At 37.8% G+C, this 17,409-nt stretch overlaps 1 protein-coding gene across 1 annotated transcript in view; it reads right to left on the bottom strand.

The window, feature by feature from the left end:
- TMPRSS15 (transmembrane protease, serine 15) overlaps positions 1-17,409 on the bottom strand; it is a 153,631-nt gene that overhangs the window by 99,981 nt on the left and 36,241 nt on the right. Inside the window, exon 7 of the mRNA XM_018051693.1 lies at positions 14,073-14,184. Within this exon, the coding sequence (XP_017907182.1) occupies positions 14,073-14,184 (112 nt within the window). The remainder of the gene's footprint in view (positions 1-14,072; positions 14,185-17,409) is intronic.

Below are 17,409 nucleotides of genomic sequence, written 5' to 3'. Positions count from 1 at the left end.
TGCACTCCAGAGAGAAGAAATCCAGCTCTATCCACCAGAACTCCAAAACAAGCTTCCCTAACCAAGAAAGCTTGACAAGCCACTGTTACAACCCCACCCACAGTGAGAAAACTCCATAATAAAGAGAACTCCACAAATTTCCCAGAATACAGAAAGGCCACCCCAAACGTAGCAATATAACCAAGATGAAGAGACAGAGGAATACTCAGCAGGTAAAGGAACAGGAGAAAAGCCCATCAAACCAAACACAAGAGGAAGAGATAAGGAATCTACCTGAGAAAGAATTCCGAATAATGATAGTGAAAATGATCCAAAATTTTGAAATCAAAATGGAATCACAGATAAATAGCCTAGAGACAAGGAATGAGAAGATGCGAGAAAGGTTTAACAAGGACCTAGAAGAAATAAAAAAGAGTCAATATGTAATGCATAATGCAATAAATGAGATCAGAAACACTCTGGAGGCAACAGATAGTAGAATATTGGAGGCAGAAGATAGGATTAGTGAAATAGAAGATAGAATTGTAGAAATAAATGAGTCAGAGAGGAAAAAAGAAAAATGAATTAAAAGAAATGAGGACAATCTCAGAGACCTCTGGGACAATATGAAACACTCCAAAATTCGAATTATAGGAGTCCCAGAAGAAGAAGACAAAAAGAAAGACCATGAGAAAATACTTTAGGAGATAACAGTTGAAAACTTCCCTAAAATGGGGAAGGAAATAATCACCCAAGTCCAAGAAACCCAGAGAGTTCCAAACAGGATAAACCCAAGGCAAAACACCCCAAGACACATATTAATCAAATTAACAAAGATCAATCACAAAGAACAAATATTAAAAGCAGCAAGGGAAAAACAACAAATAACACAAAAGGGGATTCCCATAAGGATAATAGCTGATCTTTCAATACAAACGCTTCAGGCCAGGAGGGAATGGCAGGACATACATAAAGTAATGAAAAAAAAAAAAAAAAACCTACAGCCCAGATTACTGTACACAGCAAGGATCTCATTCAAATATGAAGGAGAAATCAAAAGCTTTATAGACAAGCAAAAGCTGAGAGAATTCAGCACCACCAAACCAGCTCTCCAACAAATGCTAAAGGATATTTTCTAGACAGGAAACACAAAAAGGGTGTATAAACCCAAACCCAAAACAGTAAAGTAAATGGCAATGGGATCATACTTATCAATAATCACCTTAAACGTTAATGGGTTGAATGCCCCAACCAAAAGGCAGAGACTGGCTGAATGGACACAAAAACAAGATCCCTATATATGCTGCCTACAAAAGACCCACCTCAAAACAAGGGACACATACAGACTGAAAGTGAAGGGCTGGAAAAAGATATTCCACGCAAATAGAGACCAAAAGAAAGAAGGAGTAGCAATACTCATATCCAATAAAATAGACTTTAAAACAAAGGCAGTGAAAAGAGACAAAGAACGCCACTACATAATGATTAAAGGATCAATCCAAGAAGAAGATATAACAATTATAAATATATATGCACCCAACATAGGAGCACTGCAATATGTAAGACAAATGCTAACAAGTATAAAAGGGGAAATGAACAATAACACAATAATAGTGGGGGACTTTAATACCCCACTCACATCTATGGACAGATCAACTAAACAGAAAATTAACAAAGAAACGCAAACTTTAAATGATACAATAGACCAGTTAGACCTAATTGATATCTATAGGACATTTCGTCCCCAAACAACGAATTTCACCTTTTTCTCAAGTGATCACGGAACCTTCTCCAGGATAGATCACATCCTGGGCCATAAATCTAAACTTGATAAATTAAAAAAAAATTGAAATAATTCCAAGCATCTTTTCTGACCATAATGCATTAAGATTAGATCTCAATTACAGGAGAAAAACTATTAAAAATTCCAACATATGGAGGCTGAACAACATGCTGCCGAATAACCAACAAATCACAGAAGAAATAAAAAAAAATTAAAATATGCATAGAAATGAATGAAAATAAAAACACAACCACCTGAAACCAGTGGGACACTATAAAAGCAGTGCTAAGAGGAAAGTTCATAGCAATACAGGCATACCTCAAGAAACAAGAAAAAAGTCAAATAAATAACCTAACTCTACACCTAAAGCAATTAGAAAAGGAAGAAATGGAGAACCCCAGAGTTAGTAGATGGAAAGAAATCTTAAAAATTAGGGCAGAAATAAATGCAAAAGAAACAAAAGAGACCATAGCAAAAATCAACAAAGCAAAAAGCTGGTTCTTTGAAAGGATAAATAAAATTGACAAACCATTAGCCAGACTCATCAAGAAACACAGGGAGAAAAATCAAATCAATAAAATTAGAAATGAAAATGGAGAGATCACAACAGACAACACAGAAATACAAAGCATCATAAGAGACTACTATCAGCAATTATATGCCAATAAAATGGACAACGTGGAAGAAATGGACAAATTCTTAGAAAAGTACAAATTTCCAAAATAGAAGCAGGAAGAAATAGAAAATCGTAACAGACTCATCACAAGCATGGAAATTGAAACTGTAATCAGAAACCTTCCAGCAAACAAAAGCCCAGGTCCAGATGGCTTCACAGCTGAATTCTACTAAAAATTTCAAGAAGAGCTAACACCTATCCTACTCAAACTATTCCAGAGAGGAAGGTAAACTTCCAAACTCATTCTATGAGGCCACCATCACCCTAATACCAAAACCTGACAAAGATGCCACAAAAAAAGAAAACTACAGGCCAATATCACTGATGAACATAGATGCAAAAATCCTTAACAAAATTCTAGCAATCAGAATCCAACAACACATTAAATAGATCATACACCATGACCAAGTGGGCTTTATCCCAGGGATGCAAAGATTCTTCAATATCTGCAAATCAATCAGTGTAATTCACCACATTAACAAATTGAAAAATAAAAGCCATATGATTATCTCAATAAATGCAGAGAAGGCTTTTGACAAAATTCAACATCCATTTATGATAAAAACTCTCCAGAAAGCAGGAATAGAAGGAACATACCTCAACATAATAAAAGCTATATATGACAAACCCACAGCAAACATTTTCCTCAATGGTGAAAAATTGAAATCATTTCCCCCAAAGTCAGGAACAAGACAAGGGTGCCCGCTTTAACCACTACAATTCAACATAATTCTGAAAGTTTTGGCCACAGCAATCAGAGCAGAAAAAGAAATAAAAGGAATCCAAATTGGAAAAGAAGAAGTAAAACTCTCACTGTTTGCAGATGACATGATCCTCTACATAGAAAACCCTAAAGACTCCACCAGAAAATTACTAGAGCTAATAAATGAGTATAGTAAAGTTGCAGGATATAAAATCAGCACACACAAATCCCTTGCATTCCTATACACTAATAATGAGAAAGTATAAAAAGAAATTAGGAAACAATTCCATTCACCATTGCAACGAAAAGAATAAAATACTTAGGAATATACCGACCTAAAGAAACTAAAGATCTATATATAGAAAATTATAAAACACTGATGAAAGAAATCAAAGAGGACACAGATAGATGGAGAAATAGACCACTTTCATGGATTGGAAGAATCAATATAGTGAAAATGAGTATACTACCCAAAGCAATCTACAGATTCAATGCAATCCCTATCAAGCTACCAGCGGTATTTTTCACGGAACTAGAACAAATAATTTCAAGATTTGTATGGAAATATAAAAAACCTCGAATAGCCAAAGCAATCTTGAGAAGAAGAATGGAACTGGAGGTATCAACCTGCCTGACTTCAGGCTCTACTATAGAGACACAGTCATCAAGACTGTATGGTTCTGGCACAAAGACAGAAATATAGATCAATGGAACAAAATAGAAAGCCCAGAGATAAATCCACACACCTATGGACATTTTATCTTCGACAAAGGAGGCAAGAATATACAATGAATTAAAGACAATCTCTTTAACAAGTGGTGCTGGGAAAACTGGTCAACCACTTGTAAAAGAATGAAACTAGATCACTTTCTAACACCACACACAAAAATAAACTCAAAATGAATTAAAGATCTAAATGTAAGACCAGAAACTATATAACTCCTAGAGGAGAACATAGGCAAAACACTCTCCGACATAAATCACAGCAGGATCCTCTATGATCCACCTCCCAGAATACTGGAAATAAAAGCAAAAATAAACAAATGGGATCTAATTGAAATTAAAAGCTTCTGCACAACAAAGGAAAGTATAAGCAAGTGAAAAGACAGCCTTCAGAATGGGAGAAAATAATAGCAAATGAAGCAACTGACAAACAACTCATCTCAAAAATATACAAGCAACTCATGCAGCTCAATTCCAGAAAAATAAATGACCCAATCAAAAAATGGGCCAAAGAACTAAATAGACATTTCTCCAAAGAAGACATATGGATGGCTAACAAACACATGAAAAGATGCTCAACATCACTCATTATCAGAGAAATGGAAATCAAAACCACAATGAGGTACCATTTCACACCAGTCAGATTGGCAGTGATCCAAAAGTCTACAAGCAATAAATGCTGGAGAGGGTGTGGAGAAAAGGGAACCCTCTTACACTGTTGGTGGGAATGCAAACTAGTACAGCCAGTATGGAGAACAGTGTGGAGATTCCTTAAAAAATTGCAAATAGAACTACCTTATGACCCAGCAATCCCACTGCTGGGCATACACACCGAGGAAACCAGAATTGAAAGAGACACGTGTACCCCAATGTTTATCACAGCACTGTTTATAATAGCCAGGACATGGAAGCAACCTAGATGTCCATCAGCAGATGAATGAATAAGAAAGCTGTGGTACATACACACAATGGAGTATTACTCAGCCATTAAAAAGAATACATTTGAATCAGTTCTAATGAGGTGGGTGAAACTGGAGCCTATTATATGGAGTGAAGTAAGCCAGAAAGGAAAACACCAATATAGTATACTAACACATATATATGGAATTTAGAAAGATGGTAATGATAACCCTCTATGTGAGACAACAAAAGAAACACAAATGTATAGAATGGACTTTTGGACTCTGTGGGAGAGGGAGAGGGTGGGATGATTTGGGAGAATGGCATTGAAACATGTATACTATCAAGTAAGATATGAATCGCCAGTTTATGTTCAATACAGGATACAGGATGCTTGGGGCTGGTGCACCGGGATGATCCAGAGAGATGATACAAGGTGCGAGGTGGGAGGGGGTTCAGGATTGGGAACTCATGTACACCCATGGGTGATTCATGTCAATGTATGGCAAAATGAATACAACATTGTAAAGCAAAATAAAGTAAAAATAAATATTAAAAAAATTCTGCCTTCTTGATTAAGTTTATTTGTAAGTATTATACTTTATTCTTTTCACTGCTATTGTAAATGGGATTATTTTGTTGATTTTCTTTTTGCATGATTAATGTGTAGAAACACAAGTGATCATTCTATGTGAATTTTTGTATCTTGTAACTTTTCTTAATTATTTTATTACTCAACATTTTTTCTCTTTTTTCTGGTGAAATTTATGGTTTTTCTATATATAAGATCTTGTCCTCTGTGGACAGAGATTTTTACATCTTCCTTTCTTATTTGGATACATTGCATTTTTTTTTTCTTGCTTAATTGTTCTGCCTAGAACTTCCAGTACTATGTTGAATAAATGTGGTGAGAGGGGGCACCCCTTGTTTTATTCCTGATCTTAGAGGAAAAGTCTTTGCGTTTTCATTAGTTAGTATGCCTCTTGAGAAACCTATATGCAGGTCAGGAAGCAACAGTTAGAACTGGACATGGAACAACAGACTGGTTCCAAATAGGAAAAGGAGTACGTCAAGGCAGTATATTGTCACCCTGCTTATTGAACTTATATGCAGAGTACATTGCCGGGAGCCAGCGTGAGGAATCCCACCCATGGCAAAGGTCAGGAGGAAGGAAGCCTGACAAAATGCAAGGGCGTGATCAGGCTTCAGGGGTTCCCCCGGGGAATTTCCTGAGCATCCACCCCCCAAAACCAGAGTCTGCCTGCTTACTGTGTTATGCTTTCCACCTACTCTTCTGACATTAACAGGGGGCTTTCCCCCCACCACCTTTTTCTGGAAAAAGTTAATTTAGAGCTTTTAGATAATAAATCTCCTGGGCATAATAAGAGTGTTTCAATCCCAAAACTCCTCTGATGGCTTTCTAGCCTGCTTGCTGGACTCTTACAGCCGCGCATGTGATTGTTTGCAGCCTCCCCACCGCGAGAGGCACAGGAAGCCTAAAACATCCTAGGAATGTAGGGGCTTCTGAGGAGTCAAAATCATTAGAATAGGACTGATTAAAGGTTTCATTTGTTGAGCCAATACTTGCTGCCAAATTTTCATATCCTTTATTTGTAGATATAGTTGGTATATAGAAAAAACAGGTAGTAGACCTGGAATTGGCAACATTAGATCTTTGAATTAAGTACTTTCTTTGTTATAACCCACTGCACCTTTGTTCTACAGGAATGCAACTTTATTTAGTACTTTGAGGGTGATGCAGAGTTAAGAAAAAACACTTCTAGGGAAAAAGAGTTTTCTGGTTGATAGACATTTATCTAGGAAGAGAGCCATAAAAATGTTAACAGGCCTCTTGGCCAGAAGATAATGTAAACCACCTGAGACCTTTTGTATATGGGAAGGTATGCAAAAAGAAAGCCTGGTCTCAATGAGGGTCAGGACTGCTGCCCCTGCATAACTCTGCATATTCCTTTATTTCTTTATGTACAACTTGGGGTATATAAGCTGATTTTGAAAATAAAGTCTTGAGTCTTGCACCATTGCTGGGCTCCCCCATGTCGTTCTTTTCTCCCCTTTTCCGGCTGAATTCCCATCTGGAGTGCGGAGGCTTGCCAAGTCTACTTACTTGCCCTGGCTTCTAAGATCCACGCAAGAAGGAGCCCAAGGCAGGGCACCCTCTGCTATTCAAGTGGGCACCGGTGGCCTAATGTAGATGGTGCAAACCTCTTGTCTCGAAGTTTTATTAGTTTTCTGCATAAACCAAGTTATTCAGCCTCTTTTCTCCACTAATTTTCCTACTACACTATTCTTTCCTAATCTCTTTATATTTCTAATTAAATAGTCCTTTCCCAGACCCCAACTCTGTCCCCGCTTCGAATTCCCTGGATCCACCGGGGCTGGACCCCAGCAGTACATCATGAGAAATGCTGGGCTGGATGAAGCACAAGCTGGAATCAAGATTGCCGGGAGAAATATCAATAACCTCAGATATCCAGATGGCACCACCCTTATGGCAGAAAGTGAAGAGGAACTAAAAAGCCTCTTAAGGAAAGTGAAAGAGGAGAGTGAAAAAGTTGGCTTAAACCTCAACATTCAGAAAATGAAGATCATGACATCTGGTTCCACCACTTCATGGGAAATAGATGGGGAAACAATGGAAACAGTGACAGACTTTATTTTCTTGGGCTCCAAAATAACTTTGGACAGTGACTGCAATCAAGAAATTAAAAGACTCTTGCTCCTTGGAAGAAAAGCTATGACAATCCTATGCAGTGTATTAGAAAGCAGAGACAGGACTCTGCCAACAGGGGTCCATATAGTCTAAGCTATGGTTTTACCAGTGGTCTTGTACAGATGTGAGAGTTGGACCCTAAAGAAGGCTGAATGCTGAAGAATTGACACTCTTAAACTGTGTTGTTCGAGAAGATTCTCGTGAGTCCCTTGGACTGCAAGGAGATCAAGCCAGTCAGTCCTAAAGGAAATCAACAGTGAATACTCATTGGAAGGACTGATGCTGAAGCTGAAGCTCCAATATTTTGGCCATCTGGTGCAGAAAGTCAACTCATTGGAAAAGGCCCTGATGCTGGGAGAGATTGAAGGCAGGAGGAGAAGGGAATGACAGAGGATGAGATGCTTGGATGGCATCACTGACTCACAGGACATGAGTCTGAGCAAGCTCCAGGAGATGATGAAGGACAGGGAAGCCTGGGGTGCTGCAGTCCCTGGGGTCACAAAGAGTCAGACAGGACTGAGCAACTGAAGAACAACAACAAGAGGCTGGCAGGTTTCTTCTTTGGTGGTTTCTGTTTCTTACTCTCTCTGGTGTCTGTAATGTGGGTTGCAAGTTTTCTCTTCCTACCGCAGCAAGTCACCCCACTCTCCCTTATTCTCTGCAGCCACCAGGTCATGCAAATTGTGCTGGTTCATCAGCTTCCCATTCATGCAAGTACACGCCAGTTGCTGGGGAAGTTGTTGAAATAGCTAGAATGTTGGAAACTTCCTGCACTTCTTTCTTTCACCTTTAGGGAGAAGTCTTGATTTGTTCATGCTTTCATAATTGTATCAAGTCCTGCTGATCATAGCAAGCTGCGCCCACTCCTATTTGTTCTCAGTATCTCTCAGGCATTCAAACAATGCCAGGCCCATTCATTATATATATGAGAACAGAAAATAGTTCCTTTGGAAACTCTTGGAAAAGCTGGGACACTGGATGTATATTCCACCCTCGTCTTTCCTTCCAAGGAAGAAGGAGAGAGTATAAGACCTGTGTTGGGCTGTGCTGTGTTGGGGGAAATGCTGATGGAGGTTAAAATGAACTTAATCTTCTTGCCCATTTCTTGGAGCTGTTCTTGTCTTTGCACTCACCCAGGGCATGCAACTTCTAAACTGAATTCTGGAATTTTCATAAATATCTTTTGGTCCACACTTCATTGTTAACTTGATATATCTGTGTGGGAACAAAGGTGAGTCATTCCTGACTATAGAACATTTCCTTTCTCATCTGTATGAAAATCTCCTATGGTGTGATTTATTAATGGCAGGTTAAAATTTGGGAACACCATTTATATACATCCTTTTTGCTAAGTCTTGAATAAAATTTGGATCAGTTGCTATATATTTGATCTTTAAACTCTTGATTTGGTTGAATGGTTCAGTTGTTATGATGATCACAATAATCAAACTGCCAATGGCTGATCTACATTATACTGAATGCTCTGTGGGGAAAGTGTTCAAATTTTAATTTTCAGATTGAGGAAATGTATCTAGGGCAATGCCTATTTATAATTACATTGTTTCACTGAAGTGTGGGATCAGAAATGCGAATAATTCTTTAGTGTTTTGGAGGGGCAATGTTCCCCTGAACTCTTCACAAAGGAGGAAGCTGAGCAGTAGAGCAAAACATGGGTGATAATGTTGAAGCTGGCTAAATACTGAAAGGGCTGATAATAGGGAGATGGCTAATCTCCAAAGATAAGGAGACTGTAAAGACTCTTGACTTCAGAGGCTGACTGTGGAGGCTACTGACTGAACCAGGATTCCTGGCCAGGGACATGGCAAGTTCATATTTTTGGTAAGTTATCAGTCAATTGAGAAACTGGGGACATTCATCACAAATAAAATAACAGTGATAAAGGAGAAAAAATTAAAAATTAAAAGAAAAAAATTAAGACCAACACACTTTTAACCCTTAATAACATCAGCAATTAAAAAAAAAAGTTTGATATTATCAATTCTATTTAGGATTGACTTCCCTTGTGGCTCAGACGGTAAAGCGTCTGCCTACAATGCAGAAGACTGGGGTTCGATCCTAGGGTCGGGCAGGTCCTCTGGAGAAGGAAATGGCAATCCACTCCAGTACTCTTGCCTGGAAAATCCCATGGATGGAGGAGCGTGGTAGGCTACAGTCCATGGGTCACAAAGAGTCGGATATGACTGAGCAACTTCACCAAAGTCTTAGTGTAAAAAATAAAATTAAATTAAAAATATAATAAAAATAAAATTAATGAAATAAAATCTATTACTTGAAAGTTAAAAAAAACAAATATAGTTAATTTTGAAACTCTGAATTTCATGGTAGGAAAATGTCAAGTTGGAGCACTACCTCATTGTATAATATTCCTGATGATGGGCTGGAGGCAAGACTAGAGTTTAGTCTTCAAGGAGTGGGGCTGACAACACTGAAATGGCCATGACCAGCAGTGCAGGATTAAAAGACATCTAAATAGAAATCTAGGTTTTTGGATCTGACCAGTGTTTATTGCCTGGAAAGTGAGGGTAGAGCACTGGCAGTGTGCTTATTTTTTTAAATACTGACATGTGGACTTCAGCCGTGGGTATCAGATTCAGTGGTTCTGGAGTGGATTAGGGGATGTGTATTTTTATATGCTCCAGGTGTGAGGGCCATTGGAGGAAGATGGGCAGATACAGAGGATGCTGCGCTCATGGGCTACCCTCGGATGTATTCAGTAACCACAGGAGGTTGACAGAGGCGGGAGGAGATCAATATGAGGAGTATGAGCTCTTCCCGGCCCAGACTGAGATAAGAACAAAGCAGGTGGTGGCAGCTGTTTAGAGGAATTCCGCCTCCTAAAGGCCTCTTCAGGGACCGGGGGAAGTGAGCCTGCGAGTAAGACCTTTAGGGAATCTAACATCAAAGAAGAAGACAGATGAAGAAGAAATAAGCAGCCCCCTCAGGAATGATTTTTGTTCTTTTAATGAAAGTTTTGGTGTCTCCAGGCAAGAAAATAGTGATTCTTTTTTTCAAAAATTGATGTTATTTTTAAGCCTTGAAACTAAGTCATCAAGAAAAGCTCCCTTAGAAACTTCATGTTTAGAAGCCCTTTACTTTTTTCAAAATAGATAACTGAAGATGGAGGAGAGAAATGAGTGCAGGCTGTGTTCTACTTCTGTTTCAGAAAACTCAACTTACTTGCAATAAAACACAGGTATTTACAAAGGTGAGATTAAATGGTAATTTTAGCCATGGCTACCTTATGAATTTTTTAAGGGAAAGGGTACTTTTCTAAATGTCATTTTTATATTTTACATTTTGTATCAATAGCTACTCTTCTTAGAGCCCACTTTTATTGAGCACCTAATAGAGCACAAAGTCTTTTACATTTCATGATGACTTTGACCCCTGTAGTTAGAGGCCCTGACCTCTATAGACATAGAAATTTTGAGTCTAAGAGATTTAGACATTTGCCTGATATTGTAGATGTTGAATGTGAGGAGGCCAGGTTTGAAGCCACACAGACTGTCTTCAGCACTCACATCCTTCATCACTGACACTCTGCTACACGGGGCCTTAATATATTTCCAAAATATAGCTTAACTGTATCATAACCATTTCTCTACTGGCTACTGGGTTTCCAAGCTTGTAAGAAAACATTATTGCTTTTATACCCTACTTTGACCACCATTAGGGAAAACAAACCACCATCTAATGTAGTAATTAGTTTGGAGAAGAAAATACACTTAGAAAATTTATATACTTTTAAATAATAATTTTATGATGCAATACAGTATTTACTTAGAGTAATATTTTAGATTTTGTAGGTTTTAAAAATATCCCTAATTAATAGTGGATTTCTTAAAATAGTTTTAAAAATTAAGTGATTGAAAGGAAGTAGAAAGAACAGACCATAAAAATCTTTAATTAACATAATGTTGATTATGCATAAATATTACTATTGCAGCAAAAATAATATTGTTCATTGTGGTCTGCTTATAAGACTTCCCTGAAGACTTGACATAGCTTTACTAAGAAGTGGAGGATGATTAAATATTAATTACATAAAAATTAAATTATTATTATTTAGTGTTAATAAAATTCCAAAGATTTCATGAAGAAATCATTGCGCAGTTAGGAATGCATCATAGATCAGTTAGAATTCATTTTATTTCCCTTTTTTAAAGGAAGTAATTTAAGATTTTTATAAGACTCTCTGCTGACATTTTAGGTAAAGAATGGAATATTTTTTCATTGTACTAAAAACAGTACTAATAGTCATTTATAAACCTTCTTTTTAAATGTGATTATCAGAAATGATGCCCTAATATTTTAAAATAAATATTAAATTTAAAAAAATTTTTCACTTGAGAATTACTTAGAACTGCCATTTTTAATATGCAAAATCTTATCTTTTGCACACAAATAGTGTGTTGTTTAGGTACTTCCCAGGTGGCTCAGTGGTAAAGAATCCACTTGCCCATGCAGGAGACATAGGTTTGTTCCCTGGGTCAGGAATATTCCCTTGAAAAGGAAATGACAATCTACTCAAGTATTCTTGCCTAGGAACCATAGACAAAGGAGCCTAGTGGGCTACGTTCCATGGAGTAGCAAGAATTGGACACGGCTTAGCGACTAAACAACAGCAACAACATGTTGTTTAGAGCACTGAAAAGAAGAAAGTGTGCTTCTAGTTATATCACATAACTTACATGGGGCTGAGCTCCAAAATAGAAATTATTTAAACAGGACAGCATGTTCTTTGTTCCCTGAATAATGCCAAGTAAATGTGTTTAGAACAATCTTCCCTTCATACCTCATGTCCTCTCTGGAATATGTTTACACAGGAAAAGAACTCTTGTGAGTATTTATGGGGCCATTTCCTATCACTTGTTTGGCAAGAACCCAAGGCTCTGTCTTTCAGTCTTGTTTGATCAGTTGTTATATTGATTCCCCATTTTCTATTGAGTCATCATAATGATTAAAATAAATATATAGTAGGTCAGATTGGGAAACCAAAATCCCTTCCAGCTGTTAAGAGAAATGAGCGAACTAGAATTCATTTCTCAAAGTGAATTCCGCAGAACATGTGTGTTGAATACTCTGTGGGGGGAAAATTTCAGTGGCTTAATAGGAAATATACAGTTGACTCTTAAACAATACTGGCTTGAAGAATATGGGTCCACTTATATGTGGATTTTTTTTTCAAAAAGTGCATATTACAACTGGAGAAGGTGTTGGCACCCCACTCCAGTACTCTTGCCTGGAAACTCCCATGGATGGAGGAGCCCGGTAGGCTGCAGTCCATGGGGTCGTGAAGAATCGGACACGCCTGAGCGACTTCACTTTCACTTTTCACTTTCATGCGTTGGAGAAGGAAATGGCAACCCACTCCAGTGTTCTTGCCTGGAGAATCCCAGGGACGGGGGAGCCTGGTGGGCTGCCGTCTCTGGGGTCGCACAGAGTCGGACACGACTGAAGGGACTTAGCAGCAGCAGCAGCAGCAGCAGCAACATACTACAACACTACACAAGCCATAGGGAACTACAGAAAAGAGGGCCAACTATAATGTTATACACAGATTTTGACTACACAGGGTGTTGGCGCCTCTAAGCCTTCTGTTGTTCAAAGTCAACTGTATATTTGGGGGGAGATTTACTTGCATCTTAACTTATCTAAGGCTATGAGAAGTCTTGCACTTGAGTTTATTTCAGTATTGCTTATATTTATTTGAGTACAAATGATACTTCTCTTGGAATATCTGGGAGAAACATTACTCCTCTGTGAAAAATGCTTAGGCATATATTAAGGTAGACCAGCTATCAGCAGTTTGATTATTTTATTTATCATAATGATTGCATTCATCAACTGAATTAAGACTTGGAGGTCAAATATAAATTAAGTGAACTAAGTGTTATTCAAGATACAGCAAAGAGGATGAGTACAGAGGGTGTCTCAGATCTTGATCTGCATGACCAAATCACAACATAGGAGATTTCATACAGATACAAAGCATAATGAGAAAGGAACTATTCTGCAGTCAGGATGCAGCTGAAGGAAATATGGTTTCTTGTGATATACAGATACACAGGTGTGCTGTTCATTTTGGTAGCACTTGATTTGTGACAACCATATGGGGGAAAAAAGAAATAATTTGCTACAGAGCCCAATGAGATGGCCCCATTTATAGGGCAAAGTTCTTTTTAAAAGGTTAAGAATGAGAGAGAAACTTCTTAGACAGTATATCAGATGGGAAGACTTTGCTTTGTAGCTAATGGAAACAGCTGTCTAGAAAATAAATGCATTACTACAGATGCTAAGACTTCCTGCATCAGAGAAAGACTTTATGACTTAAGTACATGGAATAAAAGGTGGTTTCCCTGGTGGCTCAGATGGTAAAGCGACTGTCTACAATGTGTGAGACCTGGGTTTGATCCCTGGGTCAGGAAGTTCCCTGGAGAAGGAAATGGCAACCCACTCCAGGACTCTTGCCTAGAAAACCCCATGGATGGAGGAGCCTGGTGTCCATGGGGTTGCAAAGAGTTGGACACGACTGAGTGACTTCACTCACTATTACCGTATAATCCACCGACAAACAGCACTTGTATTATTAGAAGGCTTGGGATAATGCAGAGCCTCAAAGGATCCAGATGATCCAGTCAACAAAAAGCTTCCATCACAAGCTGTGGCTGTGAAGAAGAGGAAATTAATTTCAGACAAAAACCATCTTGGAAGCATTTCACAAATGAAATGGGATTCAAATTGGCTAATGAATCTTCATAGAACACTCATGACTAAATCTATAGGAGGCTATTTCACAAAACCAAAATGATCAAATGGAAGTAGATCAAATTTCATGTTTTAAATCTATTGATTATTTTCAGATACTTTTACACAGCCCATCACTGAGTCCATAAAAATAGAAAAGCATTCTATTTCTAAAATACCCATAACTAAGTTGCATTTTAGTATATCCTTCCACATTTGTAAAAAAATATATATATATATCTGAATTATAAACTTCTAATTTAAACGAATAACTACTGTGTTCTTCATTTTATTTTCCCCATTAAGTTGGAGCTAGAGTGAGTTTCAACTACGTGTGCTAAGTGATCTCTCTTCCTGAAAATGGTCAGAATACGACCAGGCAAATGAAACATATGGTGCAAGCGGCTTAAAGAGAACTTTCCATTCAAATTCTACTACACACAACTTCTAGACTTCACTTTTGCTTTTATATGGACTCATGATCTAGTTCAGTGTTTTCATTCAGGATATCTGAATGTGTTTTTCCTTCCTACGACAGCTCACTTTCCTCTTTTAATTCTTGTAGCATGAATATATTTATGTCAAGTCAAAGTGTTAAAGTATCAGAGTGTCGGAGTGTTCAGTGCTCAGCCGTGTCTGACTCTCTGCAACCCTGTGGACTCTAGCCCACCAGGCTCTGCTGTCCATGGAATTCTCCAGACAAGAATATCGGACTGTGTTGCCATTTCCTATTTCAGGAGAACTTCCCGACCCAGGAATAAAATCCGTGTCACTTGCATCTCCTGCATTGGCAGGCGGACTCTTTACCACTGTACCACCTGGGAAGCCATTCTCTTTAATGTCATGCATTACTACTGATCTTAGTTTTCATATGAATCATTTCCAATTAGAGTAAACCTTTTTGAAAGCATGAACCAGGAGTCATGAATTAACAGCTTTTCATTTTATACTTTCTATGTATCATATGTATTAAAAATAAAGTTAATGTTTTTCTTAGGTTATTTTCTGTATACTTAGTTCTATTGACATTCATAATATTCTAAAATAAAGACTTCTGAAATGTGTCCTTTATCTCTTGGCATGTTGTTAATGCCAGACATGTTGATGGAGGGCAGGGAAATCAAGGAAATTTATCAAAATCAGCTTGCTGCTCTTGCAATATGAGTGCTAGCATAAGCTAATCCTAAATTGATAGATGGAAAAGCCCATCCTAACATTATACAAAAATTCTTTCAAGTTATAAAATACAAGCTATTACATGACATGAAATATTTCACATGAACAAAAGAAAGAAATTGAACAGCACATGGAAATCTAGGCAAAGATCTTGCATTTTGGTTGACTTTTTACTACTTTGGGCATATTTGTTTTAAAGGTATATAAGGTAAAGGCATAAAAAAGGTAGGTACATTTTAAGATTCAAAGTCTGTTAAGAACAATGGCCTAGGAGTTAATTGTATTGGGTGGTGCATGGGATTGTTGTAGCCTAGGAGTTAATTGTATTGGGTGGTGCATGGGATTGTTGTAGCCTAGTTCCCAGAAGGTGACGAAAGAAAAAAAGAACGAATGAAGAGCAGGAAAGATAATAACCTGATATCACAGATTTCAGGAAATAAAAGGGAAAAATCTGTGATCTGTTGAGAAAACTGACTCAATTGGTGTGTTATACTTACTGGAGCAAAAAGGACAATTAAGGCTAGTTTATATGATTTGAAAGTAAGCAGTGAAAATATGAGTTTTTAAGGCAGAACTAAACAATTTTCTAGTTGTAAAAAAACTCCCTTGTTCATTCAAAGCTGTCTATCACAAACCACACCAAAGAAATGAGACCATTAATCCCTTAGCTTCACTGATCATAAAAGTAAGAATAATGTCTGCTTGTATTTTAAATGATATATGGAGCCTTTTAATCACAGTTTGTAAAGAAACATGTGGACTCCAAGATTATTGGCAATGCATGAAAATCCACTACTACTGTAAATAGTTTCTATTTAAACTATAATACTCAGGAACTCAGTGAGGAAGAGCAATTAATCCTACCAGCAATAAAATAACAGCTGCTAGCATTGGTGGAGTATTTCTTATGTACTGGCCTTGCCCTAAGGTCACTATATAAGTATTACTAGTGTTCTCTTCACCACAAACTTATGATGTTTTAGGTGGGGAAACTAAGGTTCAGAGGGTTAAGTAAGTAGCATAAGTTCTCTCAGCTTATAAGCAACGAGTCAAAGACAGGCAGTCTTACCCAATACCTAATATTATCTTAATACCACAATATATAAAGCTATCATAATGATATCACTCAAATCTCTTTGAGTTGAAAAGCAGGGGTGTGTGTGTGCATGTGTGTGTGTGTGCGTGAGAGAGAGAGAGAGAGAGAGAGAGAGAGAGAGAGAGAGAGAGAGAGAGAAAGAGAAATTGTAAATGAAAGAGGAAATGAAATTAAGAGAATTTCATCAATCCAGTGTTTTTAAAATTATAATATAGATCACATTTGCAATAGCACTTCACAACAAACAGGAGAAATACAAAGAAAAACAAATATGGAGTAAAAAAGGGAACAAAACAAGACCAGTTTTAGAATGTATAAATCCTATTTGCAAAGATGATAACATTTTAGTAATCCTCATCCACTCTGGAGAAGGCAATGGCAACCCACTCCAGTACTCTTGTCTGAAAAATCCAATGGACTGAGGAGCCTGCTGGCTGCAGTCCATGGGGTTGCTAAGAGTTGGACACAACTGATTTCACTTTCAATTTTCACTTTCACTTTCATGCATTGGAGAAGGAAATGGCAACCCACTCCAGTGTTCTTGCCTGGAGAATCCCAGGGATGGTGGGGCCTGGTGGGCTGCCGTCTAGGGGTCGCACAGAGTCGGACAAGACTGAAGTGACTTAGCAGCAGCAGCAGCCTCGTCCACTCACTACATACTTGTGGGGAAAGGTATCAACAGCTTTGGGCTGCACAACAGGATTAATAAACTTCAAAAAACACTGAATTATGTCCGTGTTGGCAAAGATGGTTGTGTGTTGTTATACATTTACTCAGTCCCTTTCTAGGTTCATGACTAGATTGAATACCTCCACATGGGTCACATGACATAGTCTGGTTAATAAACTATGGTGGAAATGATTGTATTTATTTC

Source organism: Capra hircus, chromosome 1 (assembly GCF_001704415.2).
Source record: "Capra hircus breed San Clemente chromosome 1, ASM170441v1, whole genome shotgun sequence".
In the NCBI taxonomy this organism is placed as follows: Eukaryota; Metazoa; Chordata; class Mammalia; order Artiodactyla; family Bovidae; genus Capra; species Capra hircus.
Note: the sequence above shows the minus strand (reverse complement) of the source record. Positions and strands in the feature narration are given on the sequence as shown.